This window comes from Osmia lignaria, chromosome 9 (assembly GCF_051020975.1).
Source record: "Osmia lignaria lignaria isolate PbOS001 chromosome 9, iyOsmLign1, whole genome shotgun sequence".
NCBI lineage: Eukaryota > Metazoa > Arthropoda > Insecta > Hymenoptera > Megachilidae > Osmia > Osmia lignaria.
Window position 1 is genome coordinate 1,860,629 of NC_135040.1, and position 16,105 is coordinate 1,876,733.

A 16,105-nucleotide genomic window follows, 5' to 3' on the forward strand; every position below is an offset into this window, starting at 1 on the left:
TTATTACTTACGCAGCCAAAGTTTTTTCTTTAAATTTTGCACTGAAAATGCATGGGGTAAAATTACACCCCTGTACACGGTTAACGTTATATTTGTACACAAAAAAAACGCCTAAAGCGAAATATTTATTATCTACACCTATCATAAAAATATAAGTAATATGTATTAATTTTTATATTAGAGAAATAAATAAATAAAGAATTTCACTAATTGGTTCATATTTTACTACCAAATTATTAGTTGATATACTGACTTGATTCCAATATTATTGCAATATTTTATACGTTTTCCGATATCAATTGAAGCAGAAGGTGGTAGTAATATAGGTCACTACGATTTTGGGCTATATACAATAATGACAGATATGAAAACTTCTGTGAAGTACTTATTGTAATGTTTACAACATTTCGAAACAACTGTTGGTCATTTTCGTTAGAGTTTTACTACATAGTTAATGTCTGTTGTTAGTATCGTAGTAAAAAGTTTGCGTATGCTTCTGTTCACCAATTTATTTTGAGATTTTTAGAGAAGCAATAAAAGGTAAATTGTGTCATAATAACCGTAGTTTCATATTGCTACAATAAAATTTTTAAATGTTATTATGCTTGTTTACTATAGGAACTGTTTTATGGTTAGATGTTTTAATTCACAGGAGGCAAAGTAGCTTATGCTGGATAATAAAAATGCACCAATAATTAAGAATTTTTCAAAAATGAACAAAAAAAGATTCTAATTATACATGAATAATAGAATGTGTATCTTAATCTTGACAATGTTTTTAAATATTTATAAATATACAGGATGTCTCGTAATTGGTGGTACAAGCGAGTAGGGGGTGATTCTACGTGAAAAATTGAATCGAAAATGTAGAATAACATTTTTTCATATGACGCTTTATTTTCGAGAAAAATAAAGTTGAAAATTTATCGAGTACGCGTGTACTTGATTTAGCTTAAGTTCGACGGATTTTACTATCTTACTGTTCCGATTAGGAGACTACTTCCGTGCTTCTTGCAATGTTTACAAACATTGTCAACATGATCTCTTACATCGATTTTACTTTCTTCTTATGTTTATCGAACAGGACCTTTAGTTTCCGAAATACTGTGAGCATGGCAACATATAGCAATCGGTAAACCATTGACAACGTTTACGAACAAAAATGGAGGTGATCTACAATGAAACCCGTCGAGCTCAAAATCGACGTCGAAATTTTCAAACTTATTTTCTTCAAAATAAAGCGTCATATGAAAAAATTTTATTCTATATTTTCGATTCAATTTTTCACGTAGAATCACTCCCTACTCGCTTGTACCACCAGTTACGGGATACCCTGTATATAAAATCAAATTGCTGACATTAAAATAAATGCAAGCACACCTATTCAAAACTGATACAGTAGACTCTCGTTACATTGCCACGTGAGTAATTTTACTGTCACACAGATTTTCAATTATATTAGTGCTGCTTCCACTCTCTAAATGAGAATTCGGAAAATTGAAAAATTCTCCACTTCACAGCCCCGTCGCGTCCGCGACAATATAACGAGAGTCTACTGTATTCAGGATCTTCTCCTAAAATTTTCATTTATTTCTTTGTCTAGAGTTATGTACCCCCATCTTAGAAGTGCTGTACAATGCGGAACGCCCTATAGAATCCATAAAATTGCTGTGAACAAAGCAGTGAATAATAATTTAGAAACACATTTATCAGCAAAAATGACTGGAATTCGGTACATTTTTGTTAACCCTTTCGGTACTGTGGATAAGTATACAGTAAACCTTGCGGTTATTTTGGTTTTAGTCATTGGCGCTACCAAGAAAGCTGAAAGTAATTACGTAGCAACAATTCCACTGATTTATTTCATATAGTCTCCTAGTTTCATTATCCTAGTAAGATCGCAGAAACCTAATTCTCGCGGATAACGAAACATTCTTTGGGTCTGCCGTTCCTAGCGTGGCCCCCGCTGCGGTACTTACCGCAAAAATAGGGCCGCTTTTACATCTTGCCACTTAAACCAAGACTTATCTACTGAAAATCGGAAAATTTGTAAACGTTATATCATGAATACTAATTAAAATCGAGTGTATACATTAAAGCTTAATGAATTCGTCTTGAGATGCACTATTACATGATTTGACAAAAAATATATCGTTCCATTTAAAAAATAAAACTTGACCATCATATCTCTTAAACTAATAATGCAAAAGATTTTTCACTTCGGCCCCCTTTTTCCATGCAATTTCCATATCAACAATTTTTTGTATCATTAATAGTTGCAGAATATGAGCTCTGTAACAGTTTAGCTGAGACACCCTGTATGTTTCACGGAAGACGACTACAAATGCATATGTGCGTTCATACAAGTCATGTACGGCCTAGAGGGGCATATGTTCCTTTTATACAGGGTGATTCTTTCGCAACGCAAACCAAAAGCGATGCCGGCAGCTAGTTGGGAGCCTTTTTTTTTTACATATACACGCCTACGCAGCTGTCTCCGCTGTTTAGACACCACACATATGTCTCTGCTATCGTAAACTGCCGTGTAGGTGTGTACGTGTAAAAAGAAAACAGCCCTCAAGTGACAGACGGCGTTGCCTTTGGTTTGCGTTGTAAAGGAATCACTCTGTATAAAATGCGAAAAGATTTTTAAAGTGAATATTTGAATTAGTTTCATCGCAGTCATCGATGCTTCAAATTTTGGATAATCAAACGATTAATAAAAGGACAAAGAAAGCAAATTTGTAATAGTTTTTAATAGTTTTTAATAGTTTTTAATTTTTAATTGAAAATAGTCAATATGATACTGATATTACAAGGTTCCAATTTTGGACGACGAACCATGGAGAGAGACACAATTTTAATTTCATTCTGTATTTCATATTTTTAATTTTTTTATTCTTTCAATATAGAAAATTTTTTCGTTTAAAAATTATATATTTAACTTTAGGTTAATAGCCTTGTATATGGTTTATAAGGTTGTATGGTTCAAGGGTTAAGATATCAATAATTACAGTTTTAACATGTTTGACTACATATGTCCATTTTCACTGTGACGGTAAACACGTTAAAATTAAAAGATTATATTATGCATCCCTTCGCGCTTAATGTCATCGATCAGTAGCTTATACTTGACGCGGAAAGACGGTCTGACCACAACGGATGATACTACTTTGTAGTTTGCTGCTACAAAGATTTTAGTACCACGAGATTTTGTGAGAAACGGAATGAGAACTATAGCAAGAAAATCATTTAATTTGACGAATTAGAAAAAATAAACAAGTCAAACTTTCTATATTTTCATTTTAAAAATAATAATTGGTTAACACATATTAATTTAAAAAAAGAATTGTTTTCAATCATTCTTTTTTACATCATTTGCGCAAAATTAACCACATTTTACATTAATATTTTATCTTTAATTGACGCGTTTTTCAAAGTGTCTAATCCTAATCAATTTCTTTCAATTGTCCAAGTTTCATTTAGGTATTACTCGAAAGACTTTTGCACGAAAACGTTTGTACCAAGAATATACGCGAAATGTACAATTATTTGAATGTTCAGTTCGGATACTTTTTTCTGGTTGGTACATTTAGAGTTGTCTTCTTTAAAATCAGGAGAGCATTTAATATACAATTTAACACTAGAATTACCAGCGTCTGATGCATACTAATTTGGAATTTGGAAATAAGACAGAAAAATACATGAATACAGAATGAAGCATAAATCAGCATAAACAATAATTCTTAATCTGAACAAAAAGCTACATACATTTCAACTGTAATTTAAAATACGAAACGTGGAACTCGTCATTTTGACCCATTTAGTAGATTCAACGTTAAATCAGACTGTATGTATAGGGTGTTTGTAGAATTGATTTCGTAACTACAATTATGAGATATGAATTAAATCAAAAGATTTCGATGTTGTTATAAATACCTGTTGCGTATAATGTAAACAGAAAATAATATGGATATTATACACGGTATTATCGACTTTAATAAAAATTAATGTGTAAGCAGAAAATTAACAAGCATATTCGTAGCAATCAGTTATCTCTTAAACAGCGGAGCCAGGGTCAAACGTGACCTAAATTTATAAAATATATACAAGGATATTAACCTAAAAATAAATGCATAATTTTCAAACGATAGAGTTTCATATATTAGAAGCATAATTTTTAAAAGCATAGTGTAAAATTTAGAAATAGAAAATAATATGAAATGCAAGATTAAATTAATGTTGAGACTCTCTCCGTGGTCCGCCGTCCGAGGGTTAACAGATTAAATGCCGCATTGAAAGTGGATATATTAGTTAATTTTTAAACATAAGCTTTCGATATTTCACACTATTAGAATGATATTAACATTATTGAAAGCTTGTTCCTTCTTCCTTTTTTCTAATAATTCGATAATATGAAATTCGAGGCGCCGATCAGGGATGGCCCTCACAGAAGTCAACGTGTTAAACACAGAAGTGATTCTCTCGATGCAAATAAAACTATTCAGAACTTTTTAAATAACAAAATACTTAGTGCTTAAATATCAGTAAGTTAATCACGTAATAACGTCAAATCAGCTCCATACTTTTTTAACTTCACTATTTTAAATTGCAACCAATTTAAATCTGATTAATTTCCTCCCCAAAGAATAAATTCAAAAACCCCAATTAGAATTCATTGAACCCAAGTAATTTCCCTAATTTAAGTCAGAAATGTTTACTTTCATATCCAAGCACACTGAACTCATAAGAAAGTTAGCATACATTTACCGTAATTAAATTTGCACAAAATTCCTTATGTGTCACACTTAACGGAAGTCGCCTAACCGTTCCCTACATGAAACATTCATGATATTTCCACGCGTTAAAATGAGAAGAAGTATCATCGAAAATTTAATAGCGTTCATTGGATCCAAATGAAATGAGCATCGTTACGACGGCAGTGATTTTTTGGCACCCGGTGCGAACAGATTTCCGGCCTGAGGAAGTTCTCCGAATAAAGTAGAAAGGCAGAAGAAAAAAGGAGGATGAAGAAGGTGGAAGCTTCCCAGGCAGTCGCCTCCCCTTCCCCATTCCTTATTGTCAGAAGGTAAGGGTAAGCGCGCCGGAGCCTCCGGAGACGGACAAAAGTTTTCGAGCCTGTTGGAAGGTTTCTCGCGTTTCCGAAAATTCCACGGTTTCATAGGAGAGGATAAATAATGCACCGTCGTGATATCGAGGGATAATAGCAAGTCGACGAAAGGAATCGAGAGTTGGAACGAGATATTCAGTGTAACAGTCGACGGTGCCTTGTGTAGCATCGAACTTTGCCGAGGATTTAATATCGGATAGCACGAAATGCAACTTGCCTTGTCCCAACGAGAGGATTATACTTCCCGGCCCATTTAGGCGTAATGGTTCTCCGATAACTCAAACAAATCAACCGTGTCAAGATATTATACCGTCCTACGTGGAAATTCCCGATAGAACCGGAAGACGTTCCGATACAAATTGAAATCCACGTGAAAAATGGAGAAAACTGCGAGACAAATTATCCAAACTAATTGCGTTGGCACAGGCCAAACATCACTTTGTTGGTTCACGTTAAATACGTGATTCAAATGTGTCACTGCTGCACGTGGTATCGATGAAAATACACTGTGACGATAGTTAACACTGGAAACCTACGTTCACTGAATCCATCTCCTTGTGGTGTTCTTGAACAATAACAAATTAAATTTCAAGAACAATATTCCATCTTGAACGATCGCAATCGACTCTGACAAGATCTAACCATATCGATAAGACTTTTTCTTACCCACTGTGTACTAATCATTTATAACTTTCTAAACAGTGTGAAAAATTCAATTTTCACATTGCAAATTGTTAGAGGATATGGCACGTTAACGACTACTCCCTTGCATGCTGAACAATCACACGTGTCACTTTCGTATATCTGACAGTATCCAAGGTGATGAGAGTATAATAACGTTTGATGGTGTTAATCACTGACCTTCCACGAAGGCTGGACAGGCGAGGAGGAACTGTGCGACGATGTAAGTCGCTGACACGAAAATCCGGTTCAGCAACATCCATCTAGGAGTTGCCGTAACGTCGCGACGAAGAAGGACGATTCGCGCCGGAATCTCGGTGCAGACTGGCACACGAGGGGGCTACTCGGCTCGTCACCGACGAGACTGAAACGCAAGGGTGAAAGAGGGGATGGCGTGGTGGCGAATTGGTGGGAGAAGGAAAGAGAGAAAAGGCATCCTTTCTCGATTGCCGTAAGCTTTAGGGTGGTTCGCATGCGCCCGTCGGGGCTCACGTGCCCTCCGCCATTGCGAACCATAGGACCCGCCTTCCTCATACGAAAGACACGTTCCCAGGATAGCGAGAAACACACGTAGACGTACGTTCTAGCGTTGCTCTAAGGAATCCAACCGCGAAAGTTCCCCTTAGGACAGATAGACTAGTCGAGAACATCGCCTTTCTTTTCCAACGTTCGGACCCGGCGACGCGACGTGCACTATGCTTTCATGACACCTGCTACTACCCTGATCAGCGCTTTTGCTCAATTGGTAATCTGCCACGGGCAAATACTTCATTTCGTGAAATTGAATTAGATTTTATTCTTGATAAAATTATGCAATTCCTTTTTTTTTCTTTGTATAATGAGGTTCATAATTGGTTCTAACAATTCGTTCATCATAATGTAACATTGAAATGTACGTAATTAACACGTTCAGGTTAAGGTAACAGGTGCAGCTAGGCCGAGATAAGACGATCGTAAATTAACATGCTCATTACCATGTCACCTATACATATCTGGTGACCCTTGAATTTCCATTGGAAGTATATCTAATTCACTTTAAATCGATCAAAACAATTCTCAACTCGATTCGAGTATCGGGTACTAAAAATTTTTGAAAATAATAGGTGACATTTCGTAAAAGTAAAAATACCTACTGAAATTCTGAATAGTTTCACCGTAACAGTCAAGGTGTTAAACCAGAACAGGGCGTTCTTTTGATGACGCCAACGCTCAGGAGCGCATGTTGCGGTGTGTTTTAGGGTTCCGTTTCAAGATACTGCACAGAAACATTTGTTTGCGCGGCCCTTGTCTGGCGTTTCAGGTCCTTATCTCCTCTTGGACGATCGGATTTCGTGTTGTTTCATGCTTGAGCGATTTTACTATCTCTTTGAATTTCGCCGCCTCTCTGGTAGGGGTAGATCTACCTAACCGAACCGGAACAATATAATCTAAAGCAGTTATCATTTAATACAACAATTTGAATAAAGAAAATTGTGTACAGGATGCTATTAATTGGGCTTTAGAAATTTTTTTCCTTTTTCGAAAATTTTCCCTCCTTCTAATTTTTTCTCCTTTTAACTTTTTGAATCTATTATTTTCAAAAATGTACTGTTAAATTTTGGTGGAAAAATTCAAAGTATTTTAATAAATATGTTACGAAGCAGATGGATGAAGTTTAAAGGGTTATTGTAATAATTTATCTGAAAAAAATTGATTTTCTTTCTCATCTACGAAAACCGGGAAGGTTTAGAAATATAAATGTAAATTTCAACAGAGAAATTTTAAGTACTATTTCGGTTTTCACAGCTTTTTGTAGTAAGTGGTACTTGTGCGGCGCGGTATCCCGCAGAGGGGCAGACAATTTTATATGCGTTTCTCTCGAAATATCTTTTTTTAACCAGCCGAGGTGAAATAAAAATACTAACAAGTTGATCGGTGTGAAATTTTCACACGTTATTCTGAGCGCCAGTGTCTCTCTATGTTGAAAATTTTATACAATTTTCAAAACTTTCACCAAAAAAAATTGAAAATAATATACTTGAAACGGAAATCGAAAATATGTGTATGTAATATATCATTACACGTTTTCTTTATTTAATCAACACAGAATAATTGCTAAAATGATATAATATTTGTGAAATTTATAGACACCAACAACAATGATAATAATATTTAAATTTACATAAGTTTCATCAATAATTTTACATTGATGATAAAATTTATCGACAATTCGCATACATTTGCATATCCCTGATATAAGATGCTCTATTTTATTTTGAACAAAATGTCATAACTGCACTATCTTTACCCGCTGTAAGTTAAATTTAATTAAGTTGAACAAAAATTGACGATCAATAGACAATCATGAAACGACAAAATTTGGTATCATAAGATATTTAAAATATCACAAATATCAAGTATTAAGTATCTAATACCTCATATCTAGTATTTAATATCAAGTCCCTAGTACTTAGTATCCGTCATCTGATATTTAGCATCTAGTAAGTAGTACCTGATACTATGTAAGTACCAGTATCTGGTTTCAAGTATCTAGCATGTACTATCTGTTAACTAGTACCTACTATCCAGTACCGAGCGTATAGTATCCAACGTCAAGCATCTAGTATTTAGTATCAAGTAGCAAGTGTCTAGCATCTAGTATCCGGCATCAAGTAGCAAGTATCCAGTACCAAGTATTCGGTATCCAGTAACCAGTATACAATAATATCCAGTACCTATTACCCAGTATCCGATATCTAGTATTTAGTATTAAATATGGTTGGGTATCTTAATATGCTATAGGAAAAATCTATAGTGTTTAGAACACCCTTTAAAATAAATATTCTGAATACAATAACACATAACTTTCGTAATGGTACAGGAGAAGTATGATTGAGTACAAGCAGAGAAGTAATTAATAACAATAAACGATTAACAATAAGAACACTGATTCAATTATTAACTGAACTGAAGTATAGAAAGAATTAAGTTCAATTTTAATGGTATCTACGTTAGATCTCATACGATTTGAAAGAAGTTTCACAATCAATGGGGAATAAAAATAGCTTGAAATCACTTCTTGGGTGAAGGATGAAAAGGATTATCCACTTTTTCCTGTCAGATGGTTAGATTAAGTTCGTAATTCAGGTTGGGGGAAGGGAGCAAAGGTATACGTGCAGAGAGTGCTTTAACGGACTGCCGATCAATCAGTCGATATTTCTAATCATCGTTTTCTTTCGACGAAAATCAGATTATGGGAGTCACGAAATACTTGGCATATAAAATCTGTTTTTCCTTTTTCTTAATTATTTACCATATATGGAATGTTATATAACTGATGGTATAAAGCAGGAAGAGATGATTTTATGTAAGGAAATTAGTACTAAGGAAACTGATACTTAGTATTAAGCATATTAGTACTGAGGAAAGTGATACTTAGTATTAAGCATATTAGTACTATTATGATGGCAGTCTGTAGTTTCAGTAATTAGTAATCAGTAGTAGTAACAACAGTTTTTTTTTTTTAACATTACAACCCTATGTTTAGGCAGTTGTCAGATTTAATTAACAGTATGAGTACTTTGTAAGACAATTATTATACTTTTTATATTAACTGGTGACAAAAATTACATTATTTCTATAATAAGCAATTTTTTATTAAGTATACAGTGACGTGAAAAGGGTATCTAGGAACTGTTGATGCATTAGTATTCTTTTTATATGAGTCATTGCTTGTAAATAAAATTAAAATATACTTGGGTATAAAAAATAAAAAATAATCACTGTGCCAAAATATATTTTGAAGTCTAAACTGTAAAAACATATTTCAATAATAGGATAAAATTACTAGTTGTAGTATAAAATTAATTGAATTTATCACCTGCATATAAATAAAGAATTGTGTACCAATAATTTAATTTTCGTCAATTTATGTAACATTCTTGTAGTGTTTATAAACTCTTGAACAGTGGAGTCTGGGTCATTTGAGATCGAAATTTACAAAACATACTAAAGTTAATTGTATAATTTTTATTCAAATGAAAGAGTTTCATATATCAAAAAAATAAATTTGAAAATGTAAGAAATGTAGAAAGTGAAAATAATATAAGATGCAGAATTAAATTAAAATTGTGGCTTTCTCCATGAACCGCCATTTTTCCACAACTTGTTTTCAAAAATTGAATAAACCAAATGATAACTCAAGCACAGTTTTAATGACGGAACCCAACAATGTTTTATAAAACATACTACCTAGGAAAAAATCCGGGCATCGTAGGTGCATAAAATTCAGTCTTCATTGATAGTAACCGAAAAATTGCATCCTCGCCATGAAATCGTTCTCTGTAAACTGTATAAAAATCGCCCCTAAACTCTTGCCGGTGAGTTCCGTTCATGGATGAAAGTCATCCGAAAAAAGGTTCTCACGGAAGAGTTTAAGCGTTTTCGTGTCCTTTGAAAGCGTGGTATGCCGAGTGGTGCAAGTCATAAAACCCAACCCACCACAGCCTGCCTGATATTCGTAACAGACATTATAGTACCAACATCGCACTATTTCGAAAGATGACTTTAAGTGCGAGTATACCGAAAGTTTCGCGAGGGTGTCCTCGTAAACCGGTAAGAGATGGTTTCAAGGTGACTGCAGGAAGCGAAACGTGTTTCTAACTCCTTTGCCATATCCCCTCCTTTCCCGTTGTTTCTACGCTTAACCCCTCGACGTGTTTCTTTCGCCCCTCAGTTGCTTTCATTGGCGTGGTAAAGTCGAGATAATCCCTACGACACAACCATCCGTCCGCACCTCTAAAGAGATCGATTTCTATGTCGTTTTATTCTTCGATTCTTCGAACTTATAGAAACACTCGATTAAATATGGAATTTGAAAAATTTGTAAAAAATTACAAATATTTGATTAGTATTGTAGGATATCGGCGGAAAAATGATGGGGCGTTTCGTTTCGGGAACCGTCCACTAAGAACTCGTCAGTGGGGCTGACGTGAACGACCCCTGCCCCAGACGCCTAGGTTATATATTCTCAGATCTTATATATATGTATATATCGACAAGGCCCGTGATGGAGCGCTTGCGAGAAAGGATGGAATACTCGTGCGACACCTTGCGGCCATCACGGGAAAGAGGGGCCCAGGCGCCGGGGGCGCCATACTCCGTTTATAACTCCCATCAGGGCCGGTTTTAGCAATATTGGCGCCCTGGGCAAGATTATCGTGGCGCCCATTCAGAGGTTCAACATTTTTAAGAAAAAAAGACGAGGTAATAATATGAAACAATGAATCTGTAGTTTGTAAAAATGATTAAACTACATTAAAATTAAAATGCAAGCTTTACTAATCTAAACGGATATAGATGAATAAACTAGGGACACCGGGCTGCGGCGCCCCCTACTGATCTAGCGCCCTGGACGATTGCCCGGCCGCGCGCCCCCCTAACGCCGGCCCCGACCCCCACAGTAGTGAATATGGACAAAATGAATCACTTGGTATTTGCAAAATCCTCTTTGTTCCATTATACTTTTAACCCCTCAAATTGATAAATATAGACACATGATTAGCATTGGATATATTGCCAAAATTAGTCACTTGGTATTCGCAAATTTCTATTTATTCTACTATATTTTTTACCCTTCAAGCTGGTAATTATATGTTGGGGGAATTTATGTCACAAATAGTAATTAACTTTGTTAAATAAGTTTATTAAAGTTTCACGGTGATTTCTTTAAAATTTCATAAAAGTTACTTGTTTGATTAGCTTCAAATATTAGGGTGAATAAATATAAAAATAGAAGGCTTATAACGAGACATCCGGGAAAATGGAGCTCGAGGCTGGCATATTGGATACTGAATTCCTACTTTTATTGTAAAAAGATTTAAATATTTCACATAAGTGTCACTTGCATGTTAAATTAGAAACTTTAATAAATATTCCAAAATCTGTTCAGATTTAGTTCAAACTTAGAACAATATAAAATCAAGTCCGGAAATGAAAAGCTCACTAAAAAAGGAGGGTTGATAACGAAATGGTATTCGGGTTTTAAATAATAAAAATATTTTCCTTCCATCCATTTGATATCTACGACATCAACTTAAATATTAAAGTGTAAATCGTTTGTCGATACATTTACTGCCTTCAACTTTAATATTTTACCCCTGAACAGCGGAGTCTGGGTCAATCAAAACTCAAACTTACAAAACATATACAAGGGTACTAACTTAAAAATAAACGTATAATTGTTAAACGAAAGAATTTCATGTAATTAAAAGAATTTTTAGAGAAATAATGAAATAAAAAATTAACACGCTAAAGTATGTAATATAAAGCAGGCTATATATAATAATTATAGCTATTTACAATACCATTGTTTCTTTTCTTTTATGTTTTGAAACAAAATAGCAATAGATATGTTGAGAAAATAACTTTCACAGGAACAGTGTAAAATTTAGAAAATAAAAATAATGTAAAATAAAAAATTAAATTGAAATTGGACCTCTCTCCCTGGTTCGAGAGTTAAAGATAACTTTGAACCGAAAGAACAGTAAAGAATGTAAGTAGAAATGTTATAAGTGGCTGTGGATTAATTCCTGACGAACTAAAGTCAAATTACTTTTCTTCTGAAACCGTGAGCTGGCGCTGTCATTTTCTTAAGGATTCGTGCAAAAATTAGATTTCCGTCCGACAAAATGATCAACGACTTATTTTTCTTGCTCGCAAGGTTTAATGCTGCCTTTGGCTGTGATTGCAAGGAAATTCGCGTTTAAGTTTACGTCGGTTGCATGTACTGAAATTCATAGCACCGTTCCAATGCCGTAATAGAAGCGGGAGATAACGTTCCGCATTGAAGGAAAAGAAGGGAAAAAAAAAGAAAAGGAGTGTTCCTTGAGGAAACCGTTATCTTGGCTACGGCCATTTTAAGATCTACGGCGGATTCTAAATTCTACGTGCTTCTTCAGAATTTCAGATATAAAGGCATCATACATTAAACATTCCACGGCCAATGAGAAAACTTACACATTGCACCAGTTCGCTGAAAGAATTAGCTTCCGCCATTGATCAAATAAAATCTCAACGAATTCCGTCGTGACTTGCACCTGTCTCAACCTATTTTCCGCAGAATTTCCTAGGGAATTTTGAAATAGAATCAAGCTATTTCGTTCGATTCGATTAACAAGAGAAGGCTGCTATGTCAGAAAGGGTTGTTTCATCTTCATTGCTTTTTACATCAGATTTTCAAAATTATTATATATAGTAACTTGTGTCTTTCTTCAGTTAACCATTTTCCTGATATAACTGTTATTGTAGACCAAGATCGGAGAGCCCCCTTCGTTGATAAACTTGAAATTTATTTTAAATAAAATAGAATAACAATTAGTTGTAAAAAAAGGGCAACAGTACACCAAAATTTCATTCGATATTTTTTGACGTAGTAAATGAAAAGCTCATAATCATCTATGGAAAGAAAGACTCACAAGGGAATGGTCAAAAGTGGATGGTAGAGTTGCTCGTCCAGACTATGTTTATTCGAAAGAGCATGGAACGAGGAGTTTATGGTGCAATTTTTGGGTGCCATTGGCAATGGGTTCGAAAGTTATAGGACTTTGAAATTTTCATATTTTTAAGTGCAAATGATTAGAAAACATGAGAAATCGAAATATGAAGTGAAAATTAAGTGTAAAAGTGACAAAGGCATGAATTTGAGATGATTAGATGATGTTTACTAACAATTAAAATGAGTTTCAGGGAAAATTGCATGTGTGATGCAATTTGCACTTGTGTGATCATTTGCACTTAAAAATATGAACATTTCAAAGTTCCATAATTTTTAAATCTGTTGCCAATGGCACCGAAAAATTGCACCATAAACTCCTTGCTTCAAGCTCTTTCGAATAAACATAGCCTGGACGAGCAAGTCTGCTATTCACTTTTAACCATTCCCTTGTCAGAGATCTAGCTCCTTTTGAACCTTTCCTTAACTTGGCGTTGTTATAAACTATATACATTTTTCAAAATTTTTCTTCAAAAACCGTTTTAATCATATCGAAATATGGAGGTCAACTAAGATTTACCATCTTTTAATAACTTTAAAAAGTTATGGTTTTTTGCATATATAAAAAAATAAACCCAAAATGCATTAATAATCACAAATCATAAATATTTTCAAATAATACCAATCAAGAAATTTAAATCAAAATATTTCGATTAAAATTAAACAAGAATTAAGAGAATATATCCTTTTAATATCACTCTCGTATATCTTTAAAGTCGTTTACCTGTGAACGGCAGAGCCTGAGTGAATCGTGTCTCAAACTTATAAAACAAAAGGATATTAACCTAAAGTTAAATGTACAATTTTCAAACGAAAAACTTTCATATATTGAAAGAATAATTTTTAAAGGAACAGTGTAAAATTTGGAAAATGAAAATAATATGAAATACAGAACTAAATTAAAATTGGAACTCTCTCCATGGTCCGCTATCCAAGGGTTAAACTTCGCTATATTATGTCCCATAAAACTATCCAAGAAGCAATTTCTATTGTAAAAATAAAACACAACAATGAGTTATTTATGTCCTTCAATGAAACCCTTGTTCTTTTCTAGAAGCAGTTTAATGGTCGTTAAATGAACGTATCTGCTGTATGGAATTAAATTATAGCAGTATAATGTCTGACACCAGCAAACATTTACGAAAGCGTATAATAGTTCAGTTCATTGATCGGACGTTTTGTACTCTACACAATCGTTCCTCAACTCATGATACAAGATACAGTAGCTAATGGAAAGTCGTTTTATTGCGCATTTACATGAAATATCGACAGAGTTACACGTGTAATGTGCGTTCTATACCTCTAACTGTACCCCAGGGAGATAATTTGTTGCCACGTTAGACGTTGTAACGTCATACATATCTCTTATAGAGCAATTGAAACTCAACCTAGTTGAATTTGAAAATCTATTGCACGATATAGACGAGCAACGAACACTGGAGTGTTTAAAAAGATGTAGACAGAGAAAAATGTAAATTTTATATACCAGAAGTAATATCAAGGTTTTTAGTTATTTTGCAATCTAAAGCTTTATTTTCAGGATATAAATAGTTAAATATAAAGTATTTCGGGAATAGTTGCCTAAACCGTACCCAAAACTGAATCAAGATTTCTGGGTCTTGGAACTATCGAATCTTCCAGGACCCTTGGTTGATAAAACTGATTCAAAAATTTAAATTCTAAATAAAATTAAATAATATATAATCGTAAAGGAAAAGGGCAACAGTAAAAAAATACAATTCAATATTTTTCCCCCAGAAAGTGGGGCCCAGAGGTGGATCCTCCCTTAAACCTCCTTTTAATTCGGCATTGACCCTACTGCTAAAGATTTTTTATATTTTGTACTTAACACTAGCATGTTCATAAGTTAATAGTGGATATCGTAGCTTAATTTTTAAGATGCCTACTTATTATTACAAACTTGTGCTTTTTATTTTGTTATAATACTTTTTGTGACATGTATCGTACCTATGGATTTCCAAAATTGTGTCCCTTTTAAAAATACTTAATTTGCAAATAGAAATAATAATAATAAAACTATGAATAAGTAAGGGAATCGATTATTAATGCAAACTTACTTACAAACATTTAGAGCAAATAAAGAAGTATCTAATATATTAGATTGGCTAAATAATTTTTTCCTTTTTTTAAAAAACCTCTGAAAACTTTTATTCTTTCACCATTTTTGATTTTTATTTTTGGAAAATATCCTTATGTGCATTTTTTTCTGTTCATATCTTTCACCTTTAACCCTTTATAGCAGATGACAAATTACACTTATTTAGACGCCTATTTTCATAAGTGATATTTAATATTATGATTTATCACTCAATACTACGTTTTTAATTCTCCATTTTTTAATACAAATATCAAGCACAGAGGTATTATTTGCAAAAGCTATGAGAAATCTGAGTGCGTTCATTTAGAGATATCGAGGCTACAAAATTTAATTAAAACAGAATATGAGTTCAGTAAACATAGAAACGTTTGCAGCAGATCAGATATTAGAATTTCCAATAATTTATATTAACGATAATTATAGTATATCCGCCTCTACATTCGAAAATGTAAATGTAATGCAGCCACTAGAAGTTAATTTTAGAATTAACGTAAACTGATTTCATCGTATACGTTTGCATTTTTATAATACGTACAATTTTACAATTCCAAGCATAATATTCAATTTTACACGAAACACTTTTAACAACAAATAAACTTATAATTCTCAACAATTTGCATGAGACAATGATCATTTGCCAATG

The 16,105-nt window shown here is 33.7% G+C and overlaps 1 protein-coding gene across 9 annotated transcripts in view; it reads right to left on the minus strand.

The window, feature by feature from the left end:
• The window catches only part of LOC117609900 (neurotrimin), a 454,130-nt gene that overhangs the window by 215,642 nt on the left and 222,383 nt on the right, over nucleotides 1–16,105 (minus strand). Inside the window, exon 1 of one of the 9 annotated variants that reach the window (XM_034336658.2) lies at nucleotides 5,993–6,124. The exons of the other annotated variants lie outside the window; for them this stretch is intronic. Coding sequence (XP_034192549.2) covers nucleotides 5,993–6,071 — 79 coding nt within the window. The 5' untranslated portion in view covers nucleotides 6,072–6,124. Of the gene's footprint in view, nucleotides 1–5,992; nucleotides 6,125–16,105 lie in introns of those variants that run through there. 9 annotated transcript variants of the gene reach the window in all.